This window comes from Atractosteus spatula, chromosome 3, assembly GCF_055471065.1.
Source record: "Atractosteus spatula isolate fAtrSpa1 chromosome 3, fAtrSpa1.hap1, whole genome shotgun sequence".
Lineage (NCBI taxonomy): Eukaryota > Metazoa > Chordata > Actinopteri > Semionotiformes > Lepisosteidae > Atractosteus > Atractosteus spatula.
Window position 1 is genome coordinate 69,760,547 of NC_142708.1, and position 27,971 is coordinate 69,788,517.

General features: G+C 48.8%; 1 protein-coding gene across 2 annotated transcripts; it reads right to left on the reverse strand.

Moving 5' to 3' along the window:
* Nucleotides 1-27,167, reverse strand: hdlbpb (high density lipoprotein binding protein b). 2 transcript variants are annotated; one of them, XM_088910208.1, is made up of 28 exons: nt 27,082-27,167; nt 21,332-21,413; nt 19,780-19,892; nt 18,390-18,538; nt 17,608-17,823; nt 16,936-17,142; nt 15,769-15,984; nt 14,349-14,555; nt 13,482-13,589; nt 12,912-13,016; nt 12,250-12,328; nt 11,805-11,944; nt 11,181-11,285; nt 10,749-10,862; nt 10,531-10,617; nt 9,916-10,047; nt 9,285-9,503; nt 8,643-8,864; nt 7,959-8,177; nt 7,323-7,461; nt 6,585-6,712; nt 5,558-5,662; nt 4,656-4,790; nt 3,870-4,013; nt 2,818-2,997; nt 1,792-1,908; nt 1,278-1,409; nt 1-559 (listed from the first exon to the last, which is right to left on the reverse strand). In XM_088910208.1, the coding sequence occupies exons 3-28, from the start codon at nt 19,853-19,855 to the stop codon at nt 467-469; spliced, it is 3,774 nt and encodes a 1,257-aa protein (XP_088766334.1). In that variant the 5' UTR covers nt 19,856-19,892; nt 21,332-21,413; nt 27,082-27,167; the 3' UTR covers nt 1-466. The 2 variants fall into 2 exon arrangements, with proteins under 2 accessions (XP_088766334.1, XP_088766333.1); XM_088910207.1 differs by having other exon boundaries at nt 18,390-18,541.
* Nucleotides 27,168-27,971: the final 804 nt, after the last annotated feature.

The window sequence follows — 27,971 nt, forward strand, 5'->3', positions numbered from 1 at the left end:
TTTTTTTCTTTTCCCATCAACTCATAAGGTGTTTTTTTTTTTAAAAAAAAGCTAGACTACAGATTTGCTACCCAATGGAGGAATGACACTGGATAGCTCTATTCAGGACTGCTGTCTCGCTTGGTTTGGGGGAACTCGTCTCGTCAGCCTACCTCTAGCAAGACAGAGACACTGCTGAAGGACTAAAAGAATTGAAGGCTCCCCAGGCCTGTTCTGCAGAGGTGGGGTGAGCCCCGACTCTCCGGGCTGTGGTCAGGTAGGCGGAGGGTGGCAGAGCAGAGATGGGCACTCCCTCTCCCTTCCTGGTGGCTCTGATGGGATGGAGGCGCGCCGAGAGCTGGCATCAGGATGGACAGAGATGGAGAGAGAGGAGGGGGAACCATCTGTGCCTGCAGAGCCCCGCCCCAAGCAGGTGGGTTCCATGTTCTGGTGCTGTCTCTTCCCCCCCCCCCATCTCCCCACGCTCTCAGAACTTCTTGGGGCCCCAGGCGGACATCTGTTTGGGGGCGACTCCGGTGCCGAAGGTGGGGAAGTCCTCTGCGCTGCTCATGTCTGGGGCCTGCGGACACCGGGGGTCAGAGGTCATCGCGGATGCGGGCGAAAGTGGGTTGTCCCTGGTGGTGGTACTGGTCCAGCCTGTACCAGTGGGTTAACCTTGGATTATCCCACAGGTGCCGCCTGCTCCCCCAAAATTCACGCTCTTCAAGGTTGATTTTGAGAAGAACCAGGTTATTTCAAATAATTTACTAGCATTAGTCACCATCCTGACGTTACAAGGTGTTTCCCTTACACATCTCCTTCGGAAAGTGAAACTACTTAAACCACAGGCAACCTGGTTTCAGGAGAATGAAACACTTAAATACCAAAGAATGATGAATTTGAATGATATTATATATTATATATAGGCTGCCAGATATATTGGATTAACAAAATAACGTTTTGAAATATTTGCAACTCCTGAACTGCTTGACCATGCACGGTGCTCATTTAGGGGACCACTGAGTGCATAATTTGCAGCTCTTGTGCTCCTTCTCTAAGCCATTAGGACCACCTAATCTTGGTGTACCAATGATGCATTTGAGTACAGCACAGCTCAAGGCTGTGAAAACGAAAATGAAATGAAACCAGGGCAAACGAGCAAGCACACCCACAGAAACCTCTCCTGTCAGCTTTGCGTGCCGATGTCTGTGAAATGGCAAAGGGATGGCATAATAAGTGCAGGTTGTGTAGCCCCTCAAACCCCACCCATTAGCTCCAAGTGCCCCTTGCCCTCTGACCTTGTTTCCTGGGACATTCCAGGGGGCGTCCCGTACCACAAAACCCTTGGCTGGACCCCTGTGGTCGTCCTCGCTGCGGGAGGGGGGCTTCATATAGGCAGCCATGGTCTCCGTCTCTGTCACGTTCATCATCTCGAGATACATAGACGGGAGATTTTCTTAGGAATATTCACATTATTGTTTATTATTATTAATAATAATAATAAGTCAACTTTATTTTATATCAGGTGTCTATTTGGGATTATTTTTGTCAGGAAGTATGAAGACCTGATCAGCAAAGGTGTAATGCTTAATTTACACATCAGCTTTTGAAAGCAATTTTAAAATGCTGTCCCACTGACAGTGGAGGTAGGGTCAGCCTACTCATTAGGCAAAACAAAATTTGAAAGTTAAATTCATTTACTGACTGAAATTGCAGGATTTTACCCTGAATTTCTCAGGGAATGGGTGAAGAGGCCACGGCTTTTTCAAACACATAGCACGGAAGACCCCTATCTCATTGAGCGAGACTCACATATTCCTCCTCCAGGTTGAGCAGGTGGTCGATGGCGTTGTCTACGTTTTCGGGGAGCCCCGTCACTGTCACCCGGTCCGGATCCTCCGAGCCTGGCTGGGGGAACCGGATATCAACCTGCCAATGAAACGCAGAAAGAAAAAAAACTTTAAAATCACCGTCACACAACTACACCCTAGCACCACCGTGTGACAAGAGTGTTCGTCAGGGGAGATGTGTCAGCATTCCCCATTGATCATCACATCCGTGTTTGAAAGAGGGGGCAACAGTAATGTATTTTGAAACAAATGTATTTTTTAATGGATTTTTTTCAACCAGCAGCTATATCACCCTGCAACTCACAACTGACAAACCACTGAAGCTCAGCAGGTGTGAGCTTGGTCAGTACCTGGATGTGAGACCTCCTGGGAAAAACTAAGGTTGCTGCTGAAAGAGGTGTTAGTGGGGCCAGTAGGGGGCGCTCACCCTGCAGTCTGTGTGGGTCCTAATGCCCCAGAATAGTGACGGGGACACTATACTGTAAAAAGGCGCTGTCCTTCGGATGAGACATAAAACCAAGGTCCTCACTCTCTGTGGTTAGTAAAAGAGTGTTCTTTCGAAAAGAGTGTCCTGGCCAAATTCCCCTGTGGCCTTTACCAATCATGGCCTCCTAATAATCCCCCTCTCTGAACTGGCTTCATCACTCTGTTCTCCTCCTCACTGGTGAGAGCTGGTGTGTGGGGAGAGTACTGGTGCACAATGGCTGCCATCGCATCATCCAGGTGGGGCTGCACACTGGCGGTATTGGAGGGGAGTCCCTATTGCCTGAAAAGCTCTTAAGTGGAGTGTCCAGAAAGTGTAAGTGTAAAGAATTATTATTAAACAAGGCAAAATATTTTTTTTAGAAACCAGATGGCTTAAAATCACCAGAACCACTTTCACCTTGTTTCAAATTTCATTTGGGTAAAGAACAGCAAATGAGAGGCTGAGAATCAACAGGATGTCCTCACGAGTATAAAAAGAGAAACGCGTGTGTGCATCTGCTACCTTGAACTCTTCCATGAGCTTGCGGATGGCCTTCCCCCGGCCCCCGATGATGCGGGCGTGGACGCGGTGGTCCAGCTTGATGTCCTCGCTCACCATCTCCTCCAGGTTGGCCACGATCCGCTCGATCGCCTCCTTTGCCGCCTCCGCGTTCCGTTCGTACCCCGTGATGGTGATCAGATCCTGGGGGGAAGGGGCAGAGAGGGGCGCTGAGGGCGGGGACACGCGGCGAGGTGCACCGCAGGAGCGCGTCAGGAGGCAGCAAAGACCTCTGAAGGGATGCTACCTTCAGGGAAGCACGAGCGCCATGATACCAAACGGGAATGGAGATCAGGCCTCTTGAAGAGGCAAGTCCTTCACTGGAGGGCTAAGCAAAGCTTGGGAAATTGCTGCACAATCCCGTGAGAGCCAGCTCACTGAAGACTTGCACGGACATTACCTCATGGTCTACAACTATCATTTTCTTCTGCTCTGTTGCAGTTTCTACATTATTTCTATCTCCACATAAATTTAAAACATAAAATATTTTTTTTTATCTGTTATGGCTTTGCCAACCTCTAGATTTGCACCGAAAAGAAATCGGAATTTATTCAGAATTATCAGAACAAATACTAAATTTGAAGCAAAACCCTGGACTTCTCTCAGCTGTACTCTACTGCACTACCAAGATCAAGAGGTGGGAAAAAGACTGAGCTTTGTCAACAATTTCTACTCATTTCACATTCATTCTGAAGAGGCATATAGTGCAGAAACCACTTGGCTATTTTTCCATCAAAACTATTCTAAGAGAATTTTATAACCCTAACTTAAACCTTTAGGGTTCACCATCTGCAATACAATCAGGGACAAAAGTTGGTGGCAATTTATCTATTTTCGGGAAGAGGTTGCATTTGGATTCTTTATTGCAAAGAAAATGCACAGAGTTCTTCACATTCTTCTGGCCGGGCTGTCTCTGTGCTAGCAGACTAACAAGACTGGCCCCCCACCAAGCAGCGAGGAGCCCACTATCTGCGGGTCTCAGTTGGGGGTCTCGGGGAGTCGATGTGCGGTTATACCTGCTGCTCGTCGCCCTTGTCTGGGAACTGGATATTAACGTCGTGGTCCTTGCGGATCTGCGAGATGACGGCCCCCTTGCGTCCGATGATTTTGGGGTGGTACTTGGGGTGCACAGAGATGGTCAGCTTGAAGCTCCGCAGAGCCTGCGGAGAACAAATCGGTGCGGTCAGGGTGAGGGGCAAGAGGAGCGGACAGACAGCACCTCGAACACAGACCAGCCTGCAGAACATCTCCGCTCTGGGGGATTTCAGAGCGAGGCTACACGCTCGAGAACTATAAAATAGGTAGTGTAACAGCTAAAACATCATACGTCTTTCTAAACTCCCCATTTAAAACCAAGGGAAGATGCCGCACAGTCCAATACAACATTTATTGATCTGTACATTACACGGTGCCCTCTGTTAACGTGGGCTCAAGATTGCAAAAAACTGTAGTGAAAAAAGAGATTTATTTTTTACCCTATGGTACTTAATTGAATGAGATGCGATGGCTTTTTTGTCTCTATAAAATATTTTTACTGCATGTGATTTTAGTGTCAGTTAGAGCAAACCAGATGTTGTGGTAATCACTTCGGTGGCAAGTCTAGTGCAATGTTTTCCATCAGAAAAGTCCTACTGGTGTTGGAACCCAAGTAGAGATAAAAGCAGAGGCCTTCCTGGGTCCTCATTACACTGCGGCAGCGGTTTGTGTTCATGGGAAAAGGTCCCCATCAACCATCCTGAGGGTGTGCTCGAACACCTCGGCCACCAGAGACCAGATTTAACAGTGGCAGTAAGACTCGGTACCCTGTCCTCCTGCTCCGCCTGCAGCTCCTTGACCCGCTCCAGCAGGCCCAGCCTGGCGCGCTCCACATTGGCCACCTGGCCCGTGATCTTAATGATGTCCGACTGCTGCTCCGGCTGGGGCACCGAGATGTTCACCTGCCAGCAACAGAGCACAGATGGTCATTCTCATATCTCATTCTCAGACCACAGTCTACTCCTGTCCAGCCCTGTCTGCATCCATTTCACTGGATGGCCACGGAGCCAGGGTCAGGCAAGCATTCCAAACGACACTGTCACCCCACAGTGTCCCCAGGGTAAACACAGTGGAGGAGGTAACAGTCATCAAGCCTCAAGGCAGTCTTAAAGCCACAGGCTTTATTATTTAAAAACACGAGGAGCATGGGACAGCCCGCCTTCTGTAGAGGCTGAGAGAGAACAACAACAAACATGCTAAAATTAAAGCACTTTTGACATTAAGAGTGGTATGTTCCACTGCGTGTTTCACGGAACCTGTATATATTCATGTTTCTATTTACACAGTTAGAAAAGAGAACAACAAATAAGGCTCATGTCATAAATTAATTGTATCATCTATGAACAAAATCTTGTTAAATTTACTCTGATCACTTGTACTTCTCACAGCAACGTTGAGGGTTTTAAATCCTTCTTCACTGTCTTCGATTGGCAGACGTGCTGCACCAGAGGTACAACTCCATCACAATACTCTTTAATCACAGAACAGTTTGGCTCCTTCATACTTATACATTATTAATATTACTAAATACATTTTCCTTGCAGAAACAGGTAAGGCTGTGTCAGGCTATTAACCGTGATAAGCAATAAAGGCATCAGCTGAAGGGCGAAAGAATATAGATGTAAGGCACCGTGAAGAAGCTAACAAGCATTAAGGCCTGAGACGCTACCTCGTAACCCTCCATCATCTTGCGGATGCCACTGCCCTTCTGGCCGATGATGTAACGGTGGAGATCGTAGGGCACCTCCACGTCCACTGTCACTGGGACCAGGGCCTGGAGGAGAGAGACGCACAGATCCACGTGTTCTAGATCAGTTCCCTTCCTTGTATTTCACCTCTGTGCCCTTGAAGCAGGTTTCTCCATCTCTACAACTGTGGAGAGCCCTACCTTAATCTGATACGTCACCAACAAATCACCAGATTTTACAGATGTGGAACAATTTAATTGCAATCAATTAAGATTCATTCAATTACAGGCAGTTTGGAACACAAAGCTGAATAGTTAGCGTGGTTCTTCCCTCAAGGAACAGAGATTCCTTTATTTAAACACATATCTGGCTTAATTGATTAATAACTTTCAAGTGCTCCCAATCTTTAGCAACAAATAACTTGTGCGCCACTGAGCCTCTCTCTAGCAAGTCTTATTGGTCACCCTTAATTAAGTGTTAGCAGTGAAATATGCAGACTGAAGAAATTTACAAAAGAAATGCCTCCCAATCGGCTGAACCAGTGAACAGGCTGGAATGCTCGGCTACAGTTAAGACATTATTGGCTGTGGTCAGACCTACAACTTTTGTTAACTGTGATTAGGATTCCTCCAAGCAGTGGCACACAATAGCTCCATCAGGGTTAGGCAATACTGACTTGGATACAGTAGGTCCAGCTTGGAGCCTAACTGTGACTCCCGTTGCTTGCTGGGGCCCACACGAGCTAGCAGTGCCAACAGTGCAAGACGCTCGCTCTCCTCCAATCAAGAACTGGGGGAATCACAGTGTGAAAAGTAGCAGACAATCACAGACACCATTTTGGAAGAAGGCTTGCATGGAATTCATACCCTAGGAAAAAGGTGCTAACCAGGAAACACAATCCCAAGATCACTGGTGGAATCTAAAGAAAGGTGCATTTAAGACTGAGAAGAGGAGGCACTTTGCATGAAATGTTCTGGGACTCCTCTCCCCCCCCCGCCCGGCACGCACCAGCAGAGCCACGCTCGCCGCCTCACACTTCTCCTTGCGTCCGGAGATCACAATGATATCGGACTTCTTCGGCAGAAGGTCCAACTCCGCACTGACATCGCCATTTTCCTGAGGGTGTTGCTCCACACCTGGGCAGAAAACAAGGAACAGTAGTTCACTAAAGCCTGCCAGCTGGACTTCTCCGTTGCATCTGTAATAATTCCATCTCGGCACAGGAAAGTTAAGGCATGTTTTACCATCTCATATCTCTGCCCACAATTCAGGTTTTACGCAAGATTCATACACCTTTCAAACACGAGGAAGACTGTACTGCAGCATCCATTTAAATCAATTTGAGGATTTAAACCCCTGGCTACTGCTCAAACTGCACTGATGGAGCAGAAAAGATAAGGGGGATTTTTAATCGTAACTCTAGACATTGTGCATGTGTGGATTTGAAAATTCAAAATACAGAACAGTGAGCCTGAATCTAAAGATGGGAGGTTTTACACTGACATGAGCTTCTGGCCATGTGGTATAAAGTTAACGTGAAATAATAAAATTAAAAATTACAAAGAAGCAGCTGCTGGAAGTTCGTTAAGATTTTTCTCATTACGAACAGAGACAGAACTCTGCGGTAGGTCAGGGCTGGATTTTGAGAACAGCACTGAAAACCAATCCAGGCAAAGAAAGTTATGGCAGACATGGTGATGGGCGATGGGCGATGGGCGATGGCGACTCTCATGGTGTTGTACTGACCCAGGCTCTCCTCGCGCTCGGGAAACTTGATCTGCACGTCGTGATCACGGGTAATCTGCTGCACGCGGGATCCCTTTGGCCCCATCACAGCACGGTGATACTTCTGGGGGATCACACACTCCACAGTGACCTGAGCCTCCTGCACATCGAGGGGCACCAGACAAGAGAGAAAAGGCACGGTACAGATCAGAATAATTTAATATGACAAAGGTCCCTGCAAGTCTGTGGTAGTACAGCACTCCACAGTTAACAGCCCAGCGTGATAAAGATGGTTTAAGTTGTATCCAGAAGTACTTTTAAAAGCCCTGACTTCTGTATGAGGATGAGGCATTGGGGACAAAATTGTCATATACGGTACACAGCCACACGTTGTTAGAAAGGTTTAAGCAATGCGTCTCTAACGGTTCTTTTACTTTATATGCAACCTGACAGTTTTATTCTTGTTTTATTCTCCCTTGCACTGACAATACATCCAGCACCTTGGCAGTGATTTTCAGAGGACTTAAAAAAAAACAATCCAAACACGATCGAGGAAAAGAATAAACAGCGAACATGTTAGCGTCATGCAGCATCATGGGACGTGGGCCGAACGCCACAGGTCTGGGGAAGAGCGAAGGCGAGGGGGCGGGGCAGTACCAGGTCCTCGATGATCTCCTGAATGCGCTTCTTGGCCGCCTCCACGCAGTCCTTGGCCCCCTTGAGCGTGACCTTGTCGCTCTGCACGCCGGTGCGGGGGAAGCTGACCGTCACGCCGCCGTACTCTTCGGCGATCTCCCGCAGCACCTGCCCGCGCCGCGCCACGAAGTGCCGGTGGTAACGCGGGTCGGCCACCATCGTGTCCTCGACCACGTTGTCCTGGGGGAAGAGCGCAGGAGCTCAACACAAAAATCCCCGGGAGCTACGCTTGTATTTCGACTGCGGAGGAAGGCAGGGGACCCCAACAAACAGAAGGGAATTGTCTTCTTCCATCACTCATCACCCCGCTTAAAAATGTCTCTCCACCCTTTATGTTAGGAGCATAAATAACAGCCTTCTGTGCGAATGCATCACAATTCCATCATCATATCACACATTCAAAATTTGCTTAAACAGGAAACAAGCATAGCAGGCTTAACATTAGGGTGCTGAACTTTGCAATTCCATTATCACAGAACAGGGTGAAACTGCAGATTTTAATTGAAACGCTGCCAACCTGCCCACACCCTCCTCCCTATGTCAGGATCACCCCCCGCGCCCTTCTCACTCCTGTGCTGTATCTGGTATCAAGTGGGGCCCGTCTCCCGGCTCGAGGGTAGGTGAAGAAACTGCTGCGTTCGTTACCAGGTTCTTGATCAGCGTCTCCAGCTCCCGCTGGGCCTGCCGCACAGCCTCCTCCCGGCCCACGATGGTGATCAGCTCCTGCTCGTGGTCGTCAGCGGAGGGGAAGATGATGCGGGCGCCGGTGCGGTCCCTCACCTTTCGGATGTTCCCACCGCCCCGGCCAATCAGGAACTTGTGGTACTCGGGCTTGGCCTGCAGCTCCACTGTGAAGTTGTTGATTTGCTGTGGAGGGGAGGGGGCAGGACGGGGGGGAATGGTGGGTGATAGCTGGCTGGAGGAGAGCCGGACAGTGCTCTTCCTTTCCGGGCACTTCCTCCGGGAGTTCCTACATCTTATTTATTTAACCACCCCCAGTAACCTGCCTCATTAAAGGGCTGCTCAGCACTACAAATTTGCAAAATAACCATGTAAACAAATCCATACGCTGATCAGAGTTAATGTCTGCAACTTTGCATTATTGGGTTCTCAAGCAGAATTGATTTTAAAAAAATCTGAAAAATTCTCAATTATACCCAAAGCTTTGAAACAGGCCATTCATATTTTTTTCTTATAACGTGGAAAAATCCATTCATCTACCAATGGGACAAGGCTGGCAGGCCTGCAGCCCGTCTCTCGGCTGTGAACCCCTTTCACTTCCGCTACCTTTTCTTCAGCCAGCTGCAGCAGCTGCCTCTTGGCCTTCTCGACCTCGTCCGAGGGCCCGCGGATGGTGACCTTGTCGCTGCCCGAGCCCTCGGAGGGGAAGTGGATGTGCACGCCCCCGCAGTCCTCCATGACGGAGCGCACCAGCCGCCCCTTGGCCCCGATCAGGGAGTTGTGCAACTTGGACGGGATCGACACCTCCGCCTCCTTGATGTTTGCCTAAATGAGAACGCAGCGCTTTAGATGGGGAGGCAAAAATAACACAGTGGCACACAGCAGGCTCGTTTGCAAGAAATCTGAAGCTTTCCACCTGCCGAGAGCTAATTCGTTCCTGCACCCTACAGAATCTGAAAACGGGAAGCATCAGAGATATAACAATCCCATGCCTCTTGTCTCAGTATACCATCAGAAAGAGTGCTGTGTCTTTTCTACTTTTCTGCATAAATTCAATCTCAAGTTGTTCCTATATGCTACAATATACCATTAAGGGTCCAAAAAGTTCTAAAAATAGCAAGCTCTTAGCAAGATCATGCAAATGAACACTGTGAGATGACTAAAGCTGCAATGGTCAATATGTGGCCTTTCTGTAGCTTGCAAGTAATTTTAGGCCTTTCCTGGGCTCCCTCCTCACCAGCTCTCTCTGGATGGCCAGGATGCGGTCGCGTGCCGCCTCACAGCTCGCCTTCCTGCCCGTGATGACGATGACCTCCGAGTTGCTGTTCTCCGTGGGCAGGTCGATCTTCGTGTTCGTTTCCTCGCGGATCTGTACGAGCCGACGGCACGGTCACTAACGCACCCTGCATCCAGGCTGTGGATCTGCCGTTTTTGCAGGGCTGCTACATGTTTTATAGTTAAGAGGGCCTTAACTTTGTTGTAATTATGCGCTTCAATTAGATAAAGGGCCCTAATTCATATTATCGTAATGCAGAATTAATCTAACCAGCCCCTTTTTTTAAATTAAAAATTCTAAAGTTAAAACAAAAACATTTAATTTTGTGCCACAAAATGTAACATTTAGAAGTAATAAATAAAACTAATATTTTTATATAAATATAATATAAAAAAGAAAATTTGCGTTTTCTTACTAGACAGAAACGGGCAGTGAATTTGTGAGGCTTGTAAATGACAGAGATCACATGGGGTCTCAGGCCCACGACCTGCTTTGCTCAGTGCCAAATGGGGTGTAACCCCATTGTCACCCAGCAAGGCTGGGGACGGCTGCCCTGCTCTCCGCCCACTTTCTCACCTTCTTGATATTGGCTCCACCTTTCCCGATGATGTTCTTATGGAACTGCTTGAAGATAGGCACCGAGATGGAAAAACTGTTCTCGATCTAGGGATGAAAAAACGCGGACACCTTAATCCAATGCTGGGCGTCAGATTCACTTCTAACTACACCAGCTAACCTAGTTTCATCAACTCCTTGTGTGCTCTCATTCTTTATTTGTGGTTTACAAGCCGTACCAGCTCCATGATGACCTTCTGCAGGTACTTGGAGCACTTCTCCACCTCGTTCTTGGGCCCACGCAGCTGCACAATGTCGCTCTTCTGCGACGGATCGGGGAAGTTGATGATGACCTGGGGGGACGCCATGAGAAGAGGCGGAGAGTGGGTGAGGGGTGAGAAAGACGTAGCATCTGAATGGCAATCTACGACAGGTGGCCTATTTCCTGTGTGGAACAAATGTAACGCAGATACAAGGAGGTTGTTAGGATCCTGAGCCCCTGGACAACCTCCGCATACACTAGAGGACGACAACATCACTAGAGTTCTCCTGGTGCACACTGGGTATCTGGGGCATAAACACAACACCAGAGCGTCTGACATGTACAGGTGTGCCCCAGAGTCACCCTTGCACAGAATCTTGTGAATGTTCAACTCAAGCATGCCGGTCACCTCGGGGAACTTGTCCCGGACTTCCTTTATCTTCTCCCCCTTCTGCCCGATGATGGTGCGGTGAAATCGCTGCTCGATGATCAGGTCCTTGGTGCGCTCGTTCTCCTGGGAAAGACATCCCAGGCATCTGAGTGGACAGCACGAGTGAAAAGCAGTCTAATTCTCTAGTTATGTACAGTACAAAGCCTCGTGCTGGGAGCAGTCACTTCTGAAGCCGGCATCTCCAAGACAGTAACAATAAAAGGCCACGGCTAGCTGAATGCCCGCTCTCCCAGCCTTCACGGCTCCCTGGAGGTTTTGCATTTTGCTCTCACACAGACAAAAAGAGATCAAAATCTAAAGGTCCTTAAGAAAGCATTTATTACCCTATCGTGGCACAAGAAAAACATTTCAGCATGACTTCCGACATCACTGCGGTCGATAAAAACAACAGGAAGACAGAGTGGAGAAGATCGACTTTGATAAGCAGGCGTGTACATAGTAAACACAGACAAAGATAAATCAGCTAAAAAAAGCAGACTGATAAATCAGGGCACAGATCAAGAGGCTGACGGAAAGCAAACTTTTTCCCCCCCCCTTGATCCCTCTTATTAAATCCCACGGCCGGTCACGCCCCGCCCTCACCATCCGGGCCGCCATCTCCATGAGCTCGCGGCGTGCCAGCTGCACCCCCTGGGGGTCGCCCTCGATGCGCACTAGCCCGCTGCGCTCGCTGTCCTGGGGGATCCGCACCGACACCTTGTACTGCTCCTTGATGCGGTTAACTGTGACGAGGAGGGAGGGGAGGGACAGGAACCCACTGGTTATTTACCTCTGCATTCCTCGCCACTGGCTAGGACAGAACAGGAGGGGAGACGCGGACAGACGGACATGCTGATGGACGTACTGTACTGACGGTCACGGAGACGCACGCCCACCCACTGGCAGCGAGAAGGAGTCAGAAAGGGAGAGACAGAAGGGTGGAAGTGGAAGACGGGGAGTGAGAGAAGCAGACACGGGGAGTTGGACAAAGACGTGAAAAAACTGAGGCAGGCAGGTAGGGGTCATGCATCCTTTGGTCCACACTCACTGTTGGCCCCGTTCTTGCCGATAAGGTGCCTGTGGAAGCGCTGGTCAATGGTGACCTCTGTATAGTCCATCCTAACCAGCTGGGGGGAGAGAGAGAGAGAGAGAGAGAGAGTAAGGTTAAGTCAACTTCTACCACAGCATTTAAAAGATCAGAAAAAAAAATCCCCTTGCAAATACACAGCCATTCTAGTTTATTGGCATGTAACAGCCAACGATGGTGTTCCAAGAAATATGGAGCTATACACCACCAAATACTGCTACATGACATCTTAACTATTTTCACTGTTCACATTTTTACATGCTTTGAACCCTCTGGAACACAGCTGACCAACCTTGGTCCTGCAGGGCCAGTGGGACTTCATGTTTTTATACCATTTCAGCTCTTAAGCTTAATCAGCTAGTTACTGGTGTAACTGGAGCTTCTGCTAGATCCTCAGGTACTGCTGCTTTAAAGAGACGCAGCAAACTTGCAGACACGCCAACCACCCTGCAGGACCAGGGCTGGAAGTCCCGCTATAGAAGGTGCACCCACGTTCAAGATGTGAGCTGCCTACTGTCCACACATTTTCTGCAAGAACTCCTTTGCCTTTCTCCAAACCTCTGTGCCCCCCCCGACCCCAAGAAAACAAACATCCCAAGAGAAGTCAGAGCTGTTACACTGACCAGATCTTTAATGATGTCCTGGATCTGAGTTTGTGCTTGTTCCACCTCCTCCGTAGGGCCCTCCAGTGTGATTTTTTCATCTCCGTCTGTGAACTCAATGTGGACCTGTCACCACATACACACACAGACCACAGCCTCTCTTAGTAATGAGAACAACGCAGGAAGCACTGTTTCATACTCACATTTTGTTATCCGACCAATTTAGGTTTCTTTTCTTGACATGACAGCACCAGTACAAGTGTGAAAAAACTAAACCTTTTATTCTTCATTACCATTTAACTATTAAGACACTAGATATGTTTTAAGTCATATCGGCACTGTACATTTTAGCCCTGACAAAACGATTTTAGAGGTAAAGTGGGCAGCAGACCCCTGTGCTGATCATTTCTCTCTCCCCGCCTCTCACTCTCCCACAGGACCTGCAGACCTCAATGCCACCCTGCCCGCTTGTCAAGCTAACTGGATCAGTTTCGCCAACGTTATACGCTGATGAAAGAGCTGAAGAGCTGTTGCCAGTCTTGTGCTGGATGGATCTAGAGTGGGATCTGGGGTACGAAGGCTTCCTCTCACCTTGGGCAGCTGCTGGGTGATGCGTCCGATGTTCTGTCCTTTCTTACCGATGATGAAGCGATGAAGCCAAGCTGGAGCAGTTACTTCAGCCACCATCACACTCTTTGCCTGCACAGGGTCACACACACACACTCACATTTGTACTTCTATATTTGTGGGGTCCTCCTCTTAATCTGATTATATTTAGATTTACTGGAAAAAAAAATAACTTTTGGAAGTTCTAGATGATGATGATAATAATAATAAAAAACGTTATTTTATATAGCGCCTTTAAAGGTGGCTTCTCAAAGCGCTTTACAGAATGACCACAACAATAAAAAAAAAGAATACACAAGATAAAACACAATTACAATACACAGAGGAGACCGTGGACAGTGGTACTAAGAAAAGCAGAGGGGTGAAGAATGGAACCAGTTCAGTAAAGGCTTTTCTAAAGAAGGTTTGGAGTCTGGATTTGAAGGAGTTTAGAGAAGATGTTTAGATGTCAAAGATGATTGTAGCTACTTTATTAAAAAAAGCTTGTTTTGCCCTGCAAGGACGGTCCCACAGAGTGTTGTCAGGATTTAATGTTAACAATGTCACTATTCCCCACTAAATAAGTAATTTCTCAGTTCTTTACCTGATCTGCTGTGCAGCAGGGCAGACCACTACATGGTAGCTCTATGTAACGTGGGTGGAGGCTGCACATCAGTGGAGACCGAACTGAATCCTTTATTATATGTAAAATGCTTTAGGATCCTTCAAGAAGAGAAGTGGCAGAGACATTCAAAAAGCTGGAACCTACGGAGTTATCCAGTCCCAGATGCGACATCCGACACCCAGATGGGAAGCTGCGCACCCCCCTCTTCCTCCTGCTGCCCCCCTCACCTTGGCGTACACCTGCGTGAGTGCCGGGCCCAGCTTGTCGGGCTCGCCTCGCAGGATGATGGTCTCGGAGCCGGAGTCCAGCGGCGGCATCTCCACGGACACCCCCGTGGTTTCCAGGATCTCCTGCAGCGTGTTCCCCTTCGGCCCGATGATGTACTTGTGCTGGGACTTCTTCACCTCCACCGAGATCGTCGTCGTCTTGCGCTTCTGCTCGCGGGCAGGGAAAATCGAGGTTTGAATTAACTTGCAAACCTCAGCACAATTTATTCACCCCCCCACATAACAGGCAACTTATGTGGGACTCCCAAGGGACTCCCAAGGAACAGGCTGAAATCCTTGATCCAGACATCACTGCTGTGAACCCTGGTCTGGGAGTCCCTGAGTGCTGGAGAATTGCTAGGGGGAAGCATGGGACTGTGTTGGACAGGGCTCTCTCATTTTCTACGAGCAGTAACATCAGTGAGAGACGTACCCACTTCCCGGTGGATGCTACCCCTGCTCAGACATGGTTACGCTCTTAACTTGTCAAACAATGAACACTTCTGCAGGCAGGCACGCTGCAAGTACATCCACATCTTATTCCCACCAGTCACTGTCGGAAAACCAAGACTTACTTATGGATTGCAAAGTGGGCAGATGTGTAATAAGAAATTTCTATTTTCTAAAGTTATTCCGTCTTATTAGGGTTACATCTTACTATAAATTTCAGATGCTAGCATGCAACCCGTACCAAAAATTAAAGAGCTTATAAGCGACAGATCTGTAAATGTTTAAAGGGGAACTACAACGCTATTTTTATATTTTGGGGCTGGAAAGAATTGGCATTTATGAGAATATGGCATTTTGTGTTCACACCACAATAAAAGTAAAAGGTACACAGTTACTTGTAAAAGCTCCAATTTACATCAAAAAATAGATTATTTTTCCAGGTATGCCAAGCGCCATGTTTTGTGATTCAGAGCGAGGTAACAAAATTCCTGGTGAAGTGTAGCAGCGCTATGATATTGTGAAGAAGCAGGCTTGTGAACACATCTCTTTTAATCCAGTAGAATTATGACTCTCGACTTCGAGACGGTTTTGCCAACAAATACTACTTACTTGTTAACTGCATGTAGATCACGTTGGAACACTGCTACGGTGAAATGAGTGCTGCACAACCTGTACTTATTCGCTTGTACATCGCATTAGCATTAGTCATCACAGGAACTAGCGAGCAGGAAGGGCCGCATCACGTCGCAATTCTCGCAACGTACAATACTTTCACAAAGTTCATGATTTTGTACTTAATCAGAATATGTCAACCTTTTCTATACCGTTGCTGAATTTATTTTGTTACCGAGATTGCAAAAACCGGTCTATGAAATGGGGACTGCGGTCCCCCTTTAGATATAAGAGGTAGCGGCCAGAAGCCCGTGTGTACCTTGTCCTCGTAGATGGCGCGAATGCGAGCGATAGCCTGCGCGACGGGCTCCTTCTCCCCGGTGATGATGATCTCGTCCTTGTTGACGCTGGGCGGGGGGATGTTGATGCGGGCACCCGTCTCCATGCTGATCTCCTGCACCGTTTTGTTGTAGGCGCCTGCGATGAAGGGGTGGAAGGCCTTCTCCAGGCTGAGGCGCTCCACTGCCCGCTTGTCCTGGAACAGCGTGGTGGGGAAAGGAAAAGACGTTAACACAACACGAAGGCAAGAATGTAGGGGACGTGAGCTGATGAGAAGAGGAGACTGAAGTCTTAAAGCAATCCGGAAGAAGAGAAGCTGGAGAATGGAAACGGTATGGAAAAAGTAAGAGTGTGATCCATAATCTGGTCCAGTCTCAGAAAGTTCTACATGGACAGGTCGGGTCAGCCCAAGAGACCTCAGCTTAATAATAATAATAATAATAATAATAATAATAATAATAATAACAACAACAACAACAACAACAACAACAACAACAACATCACTTTATTAACCTTTTAAAATTTCTTGCATTAGGAATTATCTTTTCACATAGAAAATTATGCATTATTCACATAGGAGAGAGCCTGGGGTTAGAGCGCAGGGTCTGCCATTGTATGGCGCACCTGGAGCAGCTGGGGTTAAGGGCCTTGCTCAGGAGCCCAACGGAGCAGGATTCCTCTGCCGGCTGCAGGATTTGAACCAGCAACCTTCCAGCCACAGGCTCAGATCCTTAGCCACAGAGACACTGCTCCGCTCCGAACATGCATTCACAAATACAGCACAAATCTGTTCTGTTTGCACTCACCCCTTTTCATCCATGTGAGTCACAACCCCCCACTTTGCCCACCCTGCACCAACAATCAACCACTGAACTCAGTCTCGCTTGCTGATGACCTTTCAAGGACTATGAAAGTTTCTGACGATTGGGCAAACAATTCAGGGAGTCTGAACTGGCAAAGGAATGGGGCTGCAGCTAGCAGGACTCATCCTGGTAAACAGGAATGGGGATTTCCTAAAACTATCCATAGAGCTTTTGCAAGTGCACTGAGTATGATCAGTCCACTGGGATGACAATATTCGGTCACAGAAGAGGCCCTTTTCCAGGTGCAGTTTAGAGGGCATGGTGCATCGGTGAGGACGTTTTACCTGTTCTGCAGAGATGAGTAGGATCTCGTGCCGGGCCTTCTCGATGCCCTCCTTGGTGCCAGTGATCTTGATCTGGTTGCTGGGGTCATCAGGCCGCGGGATGTTGATTTTGGTGGCTGTCTTCAGCTCCAGCTCCTGCAGCTTCTCTCCGTTCTTGCCAATGACAAAGCGATGGTGCTCCTTGGGGATAGTGACAGTGGCTGAAGCCTGAGGCAGGGAGAGAGTGGCACATGGTCATAGTTTTCTACAGCACAGTGGAGACAAATGGGTCTTTCAACTTCAAGCTGGTGTAGAGGTTGGATAACCAGCTCTTATGATTGGTCTGCTCTTGTTGCAAGGTCTCTCATACTTTCTGTGACATGCATACAATGTTTTGTTTCGCCAGCAAGTTCTGTCATGAGAAAAAAGAGAAAAAACTGTAGTAACTTGACTAAGTTCAAGAAGTAGTGCCCCTAAACAAATGTCTAAACCAATTTGGCAGCACGGAAAACTACTGGTCCATAACTTAATTCTACATAAGGCACTGGTATTTCCAGAAATATGTCAACTGCACAGCAGTACTAATTTTGCTAAAATCAGAGAAAAATAGAAAAAAACAACAGAAAATGTCCAGGACCAGCCTTCTGCGTAACGATTCAGTAATCTTCCTCCCCTCCACAGACGTCAAGTCACCTGGGTCTGAAGCCGAGCGACGATCTCCTTGCGGGCTTTCATGACGGAGTCCAGCTTGCCGGTCACCATGATGGACAGGCCCTGGTCCTTGGCCAGGGACAGCTCGATGTGAGCCCCCGTCTTCTGCATGATGTCCAGGCACACCTTGGCCTCCTCGCCTTCCCCAAACTGGCTGTTGTCCTTGTACCTGCGCTCCTCCAGAGGGACATGAAACACCTGGCCGAATCGGGGTGAAAGCAGGTGGGTTACTGTGCACCTCAGGACCACATAGGAAACTTCAAGGGCATTACAGCACACACAAAGGACTCATCTTCATCCCAAACCCTACTGTGTTTCAGTTTCTATGAACCTCGATTTCAGGGCTTCCCAGTCTCGGGGACCCCAGTGTCTGCTTCCCCTCAGTTAATCGAGAAAATCATTTGATTCTTTTGAAATTGTTTTTACACTTAAACTCCTTAGATTTTTAGTCAAGCAAAATTCAGATGTACATTTTAACAGGCCGAAAGATTTGCAAAAGGTTTCCAGTCATGGATTCAATGATGCAACAGAAGCAGGGAGGGGGGAGGTCACCAGGAATAGGATTGGGGAGCCCTGCTTTGTTTGGATAACCACAGTCAATTTAAACTGGATTGGGTAAAGGCAGATTGTGAAAGTCATTTCTGAAGAAAAGGCAGGATATCTTTTCAAGTTTCCATATGAACTACTGTAGACTTCTAACTTAGGCCGCATGTCAAGTGACGACATGGCACGCCTGAGGTGAACACACTCCCTCCGGCCCGTACCTGGGTGATGACGGAGGACTTGATGGGCCGGATCTTGCTCCAGGCCCCCGAGGGCTCGTTGGACTTCTCCCCCGGCGCCCCTTTCTCAGGCAGGGGGGGGAAGGCCTCCAGGTAGGTGGGGATGTAAGCCTCATCCTCTGGGGCGCCCCCTGCTTGAACAGAAGGCAAGACTTCACTGACAGGCCTGTGTCTGCTGCTGCAGAGAGCCAATGACTGCTTCAGAATGAGAGGGGAAATCTTTGCCCTAGTAGTCCAACATGAACACTGCTGCAACTGATCCTAAGTTAGTTTACCCTCCAACTGAAGCTGCATAGTCAAGGATTAAATGGAATGAAACACTGCGTGAAGACTGACGGTGAAGACTGAGAACTGCTTAATAGACAAAACCAGAGAGCAGCTAAAGGGTGAACACTCAAATAGGTGGGAATCACTGAGCTTCAAGAAGCTAGACTTCACAAAATACTAGGTTGAATCAATTATTGAGACAACGTGATGCATCTATAACATTTGAAGTAGGGATTTAAAAATGAAGAATTTAAATTAAGGATTGTCATAAACGCCAAAATACTGTAATAAGATATTACTTAGAATACCATGTACAGTAAAGTACACAACCAAATCCTGGATCTGGAAATGATCTGGAATTAATCTGAGGAACAGCAACCAGATACATTCAGGGGCCCAACAAAAACTGAAGCTGCATCTTTTTCATCTTGAACAGAGAAGATAAATGACCCCATTCAAACCCCTCCAAGGCACTGACAAGGCCTGTGAAACACAACCTGAACACGGGCAGGCACTCTTTTACACAAAGGGCTGTGGTGTAATAAAAACAAGTGGAGTGGAACAAGCTGCTCCCCCATGCTGCTGAACCGTCTTTGAAGAAACAGCTGGATGAGATCCTCCGATCAATCACTTACCAGAAACCAAACACGCACGACTAATGTCCTCCTCGCACAGTTACTTACTGCTCTTACACTGTTCTCACTGATCTACAGCCCTGCTCGAGCACCACTCCTTTGACATTCAATCACTCCCTTCCACATTTTACACATTCTTTTTATGATTTATACAGCAAAACATTTCTTAGGAATTAAAAAAAAAGATCTGCTGGGAGTCCTAGTTGAAGGAATGATGGCATGGCCCGTCTATGTTCCTTAAGTGGGTGTTGTGAATTTCACATTTTGGATCCAGCCTCTGAAGAGCACAGCCATGCTACTTCCAGGGATATTTCAGAAATATTTCAGAAAATCTATCATTTATATGGTATAATGCATAATATATTTATAATGTGAAAATGCATAAACATTTTGGGAAGGACAAAAAACGAAGTCACCCAGCAGGAGGCGGACACTCCCGAACCCTGAGCGCTTCCCTGCTCCCTCCGTACCTGCGATCTCCTCGTCCCTCAGCCCACTGCGGTGCTCGGCGAAGCTCTCCGGTGTCAGCACAGCCACGGAGCTCATGGTTTCAAACCCAGATTTGCGAGTTTCCGGAATTCCACTGTAAAAAACATCAGGCATGCAAATCGGGGTTAGGCGTCCTGACCAAATTTCCCATTGGCCCTTACCAATCATGGCCTCCTAATAATCCCCCTCTATGAATTCGCTTCATTACTCTGCTCTCCTCCCCACTGAGAGCTGGTGTGTGGCGAGCGTTCTGGCGCACTATGGCTGCCGTTGCATCATCCAGGTGGGGCAGCACATTGGTGGTGGTGGAGGGGAGTTCCCATTACCTGTAAAAGCGCTTTGAGTGGAGTGTCCAGAAAAGTGCTATATAAGTGCAAGCAATTATTATCATTATTATTAAAGCACAGAGGCCATTAGGGCTGCTGCTGGGAATAGGCTGAGTATCGCGTCACCAGTCTCTGTCCGAGGTCCTGAATCTCTCTGGAATAAACTCGACCAATGAATTTTCATCTGCTCTCCAAATGGAGCTGAAAGAACACCATCCAAGTAATAATAATTCCTCACACTTATACAGCTCTTTTCTGGACACTCCACTCAGAGCGCTTTACAGGTAATGGGGACTCCCCTCCACCACCAGCAGTGTGCAGCCCCACCTGGATGACGTGATGGCAGCCAGAATGCGCCAGTACACTCCCCACACACCAGCTCTCCGTGGGGAAGAGAATGATGAAGCCAGTTCAGAGATGGGGATTATTAGGTGGCCATGATTGGTAAAGACCTGGTAGAAATGTGGCCAGGACAATGGGGTTAACATCCCTTCTCTTTTCGAGAAACACCCGGGGTTTTTTTAAATGACCACGGAGAGTCAGGACCTCGGTTTTACATCCCATTCGAAGGATGGTTCCTTATATACAGTATAGTTTCCCTATCACTATACTGGGGCATTAGGACCCACACAGACTACAGGGTGAGCGCCCCCTACTTGCCCCAGTAACACCTGTTCCAGCAGCAGCCTTAGTTTTTCCCAGGAGGTCTCCCCTCCAGGTACTGGCCAGGCTCACACCTGCTGAGCTCCAGTGGGGCTGCCGGCTGTGAGCTGCAGGGCGATACGGCTGCTGGCTAAACACGAGGAAGGTAACCTTGTGAAGTGGTGGCAGGGATATGCAAGGTGAGGAAAAATGAAACAAAAGACCTTGCCCCACCTGCTGGGCGATTCACACACTTCCTTTACTCATCGTAATTAGACTCATTACTGCGTAATTGTATTAATTATCACCAGATGGTGACCAGTTGATCCCCATCAACCCTCCAGAGAAATATTTTCTCTAAATACACTTTATACTCCTCTAAATAGTTCCAGATTCCTATGCAAATGAATGATACTATGCTGAAGTATAACTAGAAGACAACCCTGCTCAGGAAATAATTCTAAAACCACACCTTAGCTCAGCTGCTGTATGACAGGCCCAGGGAGAAGAGAGAAATGGAAAGAGTAATGGGAACAATACCGGTCTTCCGCCAAAACAAACCCACCTGCAAAATGGTCAAATGCCAGAAAAGTCCGTCCTGATCGGGGCTACCGAAAGCGCTTCAGTGTGAATCTGTGTTTTTGGTCCTGTGGAAGGAGGGAGGGAGAGGGGGTGAAAAGAAGAAAGATTGAGTCTGTGTTTACAAACCGGTTCTGCCAAACCGTTCCACCCATTTCCAGCTGCAAAACATCTAGGAGATCCAGTTTAGTCGCCAACGGCTCCAGCTTGCTAGCCGAGGGCTCAGCAAGAACCTCATCTTGCCGACAATGGTGTCCCACAAGACCGGACTGGGAAATCCCAAGTCCAAAACTCTTCATCATCTCGAAATTACTTCCACCGCATACAGAGACCCAACACCCGCCAACACAGGTGGATGGTTTGCTCAAGGACGCACACAGAAACGTCTTAGATGAAGCCATAAAAAAGAAGAAGTGAAAGACGAAACCAAAACCGGACACTGCAAGCTGATTTTAGGTTTTACCGTAACAAACATGCTGGCATACAATTTCAGAGCATAACAGCAAACTTTAAACTCTGAACTAAACACACACACACCAAGACAGTCACGGCCTGGTTAGCAAATGGCCAAGGAAGACAGCAGCTAATACCAGGCAGTCCTGGCCAGAGGGTCCTGATTTCACTGGCCAGGGAGGCACAGGCCAGGCAGCAATGGCAGCAAACCCAAATGAAAACGAGCTGGAAGACCATGGTTAGCCTTGCTGCCCAGAGACCACAAAAATAGACATCCAGCAACATCATTTAATAATAATTAATAATAATTGCTGACACTTATATAGCGCTTTTCTGGACACTCCACTCAAAGCGCTTTACAGGTAATGGGGACTCCCCTCCACCACCACCAGTGTGCAGCCCCACCTGGATGATGCGACGGCAGCCATTGTGCACCAGTACTCTCCCCACACACCAGCTCTCAGTGGGGAGGAGACCAGAGTAATGAAGCCAATTTGGTCTTCCACAATGCCATCTGAAAACAAAAGAGGGCTTTCCTAGCAAAATTGGATTTTTCTGGTTGGTGTTCAGTTTAACCAGAAAGAAGCATTTCTCTTCTCAGCCTTGCAATACGCAGTTTTTTTTTCCTATTCAGACACTGCAACCTTGTCCGGGTCTTTTGATACGCCCACAGCCAGACGCCTTTTTGAAAAGAAGATGAAAGTTGTACTTCCTCAGCTGAAGACAAGCTATTAAATGATTTCACTGTGTGGTTGCTAACTCTTTGAACCGGTCAGAAAAAAAGCTCCCAAGCCAGTGCAGCCTCCAGGAGTCTGAACTCCCGTGCTGTAGACAGAAGTGCCCTTGTAGGCTTGGGACTACAGCAGGGATCAGGCCCCCACTGGTCCTGGAAGAAACTCAATCCTGCTGTTGTTTTGGAACAGTAGACCTGCAACATCATCTGAGCACGTTTTGTGGCCAAAGTTAGAAATCAGTTCAACTTACTGTGGGTAACTTCATAAGGGCAAGCAGCACGTTCATGTTACGGAAACCTACTGCACTTCTCCATAAGCAACCTCCTGGCTGAGCTGCTAAGAGTGAAACTGCCCTTAAATCACACATCTAAGAAACACGCTTGGCCAGGCTGTAGCTCTCCACTTTCAGGGACCTGACACGGGGGAACTGCAGACGTCTTCCCAGTACCTTAGAATCACTGTTTCACCCAAGAGCAGAGAACAAAACTCCAAAAGCTTCAGCGAATTAGGAGCTCACCCAAGGGTTTGAAACGAGTGCTCCATTCGAGAGCTCAGCTGGAACGGACAATGCTGACCCCCGACTGGGTGAAAGGTCTGCTCCGCCCTAGCTTGTCTGTCTGCATGCAGGTTTGAAGACAGCAACAGACAGCAAAGCTCCTGGGCTGCACAGCTTGTCTCCTGACAGGACTGCGCAAAAGCACAGCTGCCCGGCTTCACAGCATCACGAACAAACAGCAGTCCCCCGGCGCAACTGCACAATTAAGCTCTGGCGCACGCAGACGCTTGCCAAAATAACACGCGCACACACACACACGCCCAGAGCAGACGGCTCGCCCCTGCCTGCCCAGGGCACATTCACAGGAGAGCAGCCGTAATTAGAGCTCCTTTGAAAGCTCCTGCCACAGATAGCAGGCAGTGCAGCTAATTAGGCGTCTGCCAATGCACAAAAAGGAGCTTGCTTACAAGGGAACTGCCAACGCCAGCCAACACCTGCTTTCTGCTTACTTTGATAACCACTGGCTCCACCACAGGATATCCAGGAGGCTGGGTGGTCCAGTGGATTAAAGTGCAGGGGCTTGTTACCAGGATGGTTCGGCCCACCTCTGTCAGGGGCCCCTCTGAGCAAGTCACTGAACCCCCCCCCCGCCCTCTCCTTTGCTTGAGCTGTTAAAGATAAGATAAGATCACTTTATTGGCCATATACAATTTCTTGTATTGTCTTTTCGCATACCCCAGCTTGCTCTCCATGAGACACACAGACAGGGAGAGAAGCTTGGGGTCAGAGTGCAGGGTCAGCCATTTATACGGCGCCCCTGGAGCAGCTGGGGTTCAGGGCCTTGCTCAGGGGCCCAACGGAGTAGGATTCCTCTGCCGGCCGCGAGATACAAACTGGCAACCTTCCAGCCACAGGCGCAGATCCTGAGCCACAGAGCCACTGCTCCACCCATGATGAGGCCCCTGGGTCAGCAACTCTATAATGATGCTTAATGAAAGCGTCAGCTAAATGTCTAGTTACCATAACATTGGTACACACGTATTATCAGGATCAATTATCAGGCACTTCGTCCGTTCTGTAAGGAACAATCATCATTTCACAGCACAAGAAGTCGAGTGATGCAGCGCAGCTGCTGGGACACATCACAGCCTACTTGAGCCAAAATCCTAGTACAAGATACACAGATTTGAATAATGCAACAGACGAACAGGATACGATGAAGCAAAAACGGTTCAGGAATTCTCAGTACAAATGTGGCACCACAGGAAAGGCTTCTGCAATTGATGTCAAACCACAAATTGCAGGTTTCACAGGTGCACAGCGGAAAGGTGAGTTCTGAGGAAGGACCAAAGGTCGGCGATGCACATTCACATACGAGATGTGCAATTCAGCTTTCGAATCACTGGAAAGAGGCCGGAAAAGGACCAGACGCTGTGTGTCTCGCACAACAGATTAAGTTAACCTTTTCTTCTGTGGCAGTGCAGAGCCACTCCGGACTATAACACCAGCGGGTTTGTATGTAGAAGCCCAGATCACGCACACTTAACAATATGGTTCTCTATCATCAGGTAACAATGTGCAGATCAGCAATGAGTTAAAGCAACACTGAATACAATTAGCTTTTCCACTCCTGTCAGCACCATACATACAAGTGCCTGCAGCTCAGACAGCCTGAAACAATTCAGGACTGCAATGTGTTTAATTTAAATGAAGGTGGAACGCGCACAAACACCCACTCACAAGTGCTGTCTCCCGCGAGTCTTACTAGACAGCTGGTGCCCAGGTGCTAACCGCAGCTCCGGCGGGCGAATGCTCCCAGAGTCCCGCTCCTCCCCGGCAGGGGAAAACAGAACCCCTTCCGAGCTCTCAGCGGCTGATGCACGGAAAGATGGATCTTTTGTGTGGCGGCGCTCTGGATGCCTCTCGGCCAGAGCCAGCCGGCTGCAGAGCCCGGGCAGCCATCCACAGCCTGAGAGCGCCACACCGTCTTCGAAAGCCATTCACGGGCCCAGTTACACAAACCAAACAACTCAACCCAGGGTTCCATCCCGGCAAGTGAGCGCCCGAAGGCCAAACTTCTCACTGTCCAGCACTGCACTCAGACTGAAGGTCTGGAATGTCATGTCATTTACCAAACCGCTTTACACCCGTCGGTGTCGCAGAAGCCGGAGCCTACCTGGCACACAACGAGCGCAAGGCAGGGTACACCCTGGATGGGACGCCAGTCCATCGCAGGGCGAGTGCCAGCCAATCATACATGGGGACAATCCGGAGACCACGGTTAAGGCCGAGGGGGGGAATTTGGCCCGGACACTGGGATACCTCCCTACTCTTATGGAGAAACGCCCAGGGATCTTTAATGACCACTGAGAGTCCGGACCTCGGTTTAACGTCTCATCTGAAAAATGGTGAAGGTCTGAAATCACCTTCTGAAAAGGCTGCTGTCCTTCAGGTTCATCTCCTGATTTCCTTGGAATTCCTCGGGAAACAGCTGGGCTGGACGAGAACCTCACCTCACTTTGCAGCTGCTGACTAGAAAGGTCAGCAGCTGCAGCTTGTAGCAGTACTTTCTGATCACACAGCTGCCCGAGGTCGACCGGTCTGCTCTGTGCAACATCGATCCACATCCTGGTAAGATCTCCCTCATGCACTGTAAGATGCTGGGCACACACATGTATATGGACAGATGAAAGGAGGAGCTGGTTGAAGCGAGTGTGCGGGGGCTTAGAGCTGCACACCTGCCTCTCTCCGACTCTGCTGGTGTTCAGGAGTGGCGGGAGAGAGTTCCCCTCCGAAGAGAGCTGGCCTCCTGTGACGTTACTCGCCTCAAGAAAGGCCGGAGAAATTCTCTGGAAGCCAGAGAAGCGAGCAGACGGGCAGAGCCTGGGAAACCGGACTTGGTGCAACTGCCCCCTGGCCAGAGACAGGGCATAAGCCGACTCTTGTGTAGGACCTGCAAGCTCCACCCAGATAATCACTGCACGGGGCCAGCGGTTGATGAGCTGTAGACAGTCATTAACCTCCGGGCCACTGAAGTGTCTACTAGTGCATCTGCATGAACAGGGCACTCTGTAACAGGGCACCAGGTGACGAACTACCGCTGTCACTGTACCCGCACTAGAGAACACGACACTCCATCAGCTAATGACACACACCTCTCTACACACACACGACGCCTCAGGTACAGCCACAGCGACCAATCCTCCCGTCCTCTAGCCAGTGAATGTGCGGTGCAGGGAACATGAGGTGTAGGACAGCTTCACATAACGGTTCGGTTCCTCTGCAACGCCGATGTGTAATAGTCGAGGCTGAAGACTGAACCCCACCGCCCGACATCAGCGACTCGCTAGGCTGCGCGTTTCCCAGCTGATCCCCGTGTCGATCCACGTCTAGCGACGGGTTTAGGAGTGGAAACGCACTGCCGTGGCGGATAACGACAACGCGTCTCTGGGATTTAATCAACGCCAGCCCCCCGGGCAGCAATCCGGAGCGACAACTGACACCTACCTGCCCATCATCGTAAGTGCGAGGACCGCAATCTTACGACACCGGCGCAGGGGCACACGTTTCGTTCACAGCGCTCCGTCCATCGCTGAATTACCACACGAGCACCTCAGCAGGAGCGTAGGGCACAACGCTTTGCCCATTTAGAAAACGCACCGTGGAGGCGATCATCGGCGAAAACGCACCACAAAAAAAAGGGGGAAATGCAGGAAAAAAGAAGCGACTGACGGCATCGGGATGTCACCGCGGAATCGCACAGCAGCGCCGGGCAGGTGACGGTCTGACAGCGGCGTGTTTCTGCCCCTCCTCAGCCCGTGTTTCATCCTCGTCCTGCCCAGGCCCACAGCCCTAAACCCCTGTCACACGGGCTCGGCACAGAAAACACGCCTTTCCCCGCGCCGTGTTTTCCTTCTCCCCCGCACTCTCTGCTAACCCCAAGACCCTCCGCCGCCCGGCAAAAACCCGTGAGACCCAGTCGGGCTCAAAAACAACAGGCTTACGCGGTTAAATAATTCAAGAAGAAAGAAAAACAGTGCCTGCTAAACTCACCTCTTCAGAGCCGAAATCCTGTCACAGCGCAAACACACACACACACAGGGAGAGCTACGCGCTCACGCACGCACAAACCCAGTCGCGGAGGGATCGCACGCACGGGCGGCGTGTGGAGCGGCACGTCAGGAGAAAAAAAACAGCGCAAGTGTGAAGGAAGGGAGGGGACACAACTTCCCACCTAGGAAAATCCGCAGTATCCATCCGCCGACAGAATTCCCTGGTTAAGTAGAGCCACAACCAGGGGTCACCAAGATGTTAAGTGTTTTCCAGCACAGCGTAACGCACTAGAAAAAAGATCAGATTAATTCCGAAGATTTCTCTTTTCAGTCAAAATCGCAATAATGACCCGCCTACTTATTTGATGCGTTTTTTTCGGTTCGTCGAGTCTCCTTAGGATGAAAACGAATGAATCCAAAAACACATTTAAAGTTCCAGTACGTATTAGCAGCATCAAAGCGCTGTATTGTCAAACTGGGACCAAGCTGCGCCTGATAGCTCTACGTTTCTACACATTTGGGCTAGAAGGCACAGATTATGAAAGAAGCCCAGAGTTGGTTTACTGGCATCTGTACTCACATGTGAGTCCACATAAACTCACTGATTACATTTCCAAACTGAAAGTGACGCTTCGCAAGGTAGAACTACTACAACTGGGAATTAAACCAAAAAGTTTTTTTTAAACAAAACTGGGAGACCGGTGCTTGTACTTGTGTCAGTGTGTCCATGTGCGGTGTTAGTGTCTGTTTCATCGCTGACCTGACATCAACACTCTCGTACAGGACGTGCGTCTTTCATAGTTGAGATAGTTTCTTCACAACAGGCGCGGTGCAATTAAAAAAAAAGCCGTCGGAACTACTTCCTAGTTGAACAACTTCACATCTGCCTCC

Excerpts from the sequence above, each read along its gene's own strand:
- hdlbpb (XM_088910207.1), bottom strand. The coding sequence starts at position 19,855 with ATGAGCTCCGTGGCTGTGCTGACACCGGAGAGCTTCGCCGAGCACCGC. Across the intron at positions 11,286-11,804 it reads TGGAGATGGCGGCCCGGATG|GAGAACGAGCGCACCAAGGA; the intron begins GTGAGGGCGGGG and ends TGTCTTTCCCAG. Across the intron at positions 8,865-9,284 it reads TGCAGCTGGCTGAAGAAAAG|CAAATCAACAACTTCACAGT; the intron begins GTAGCGGAAGTG and ends TCCCCTCCACAG.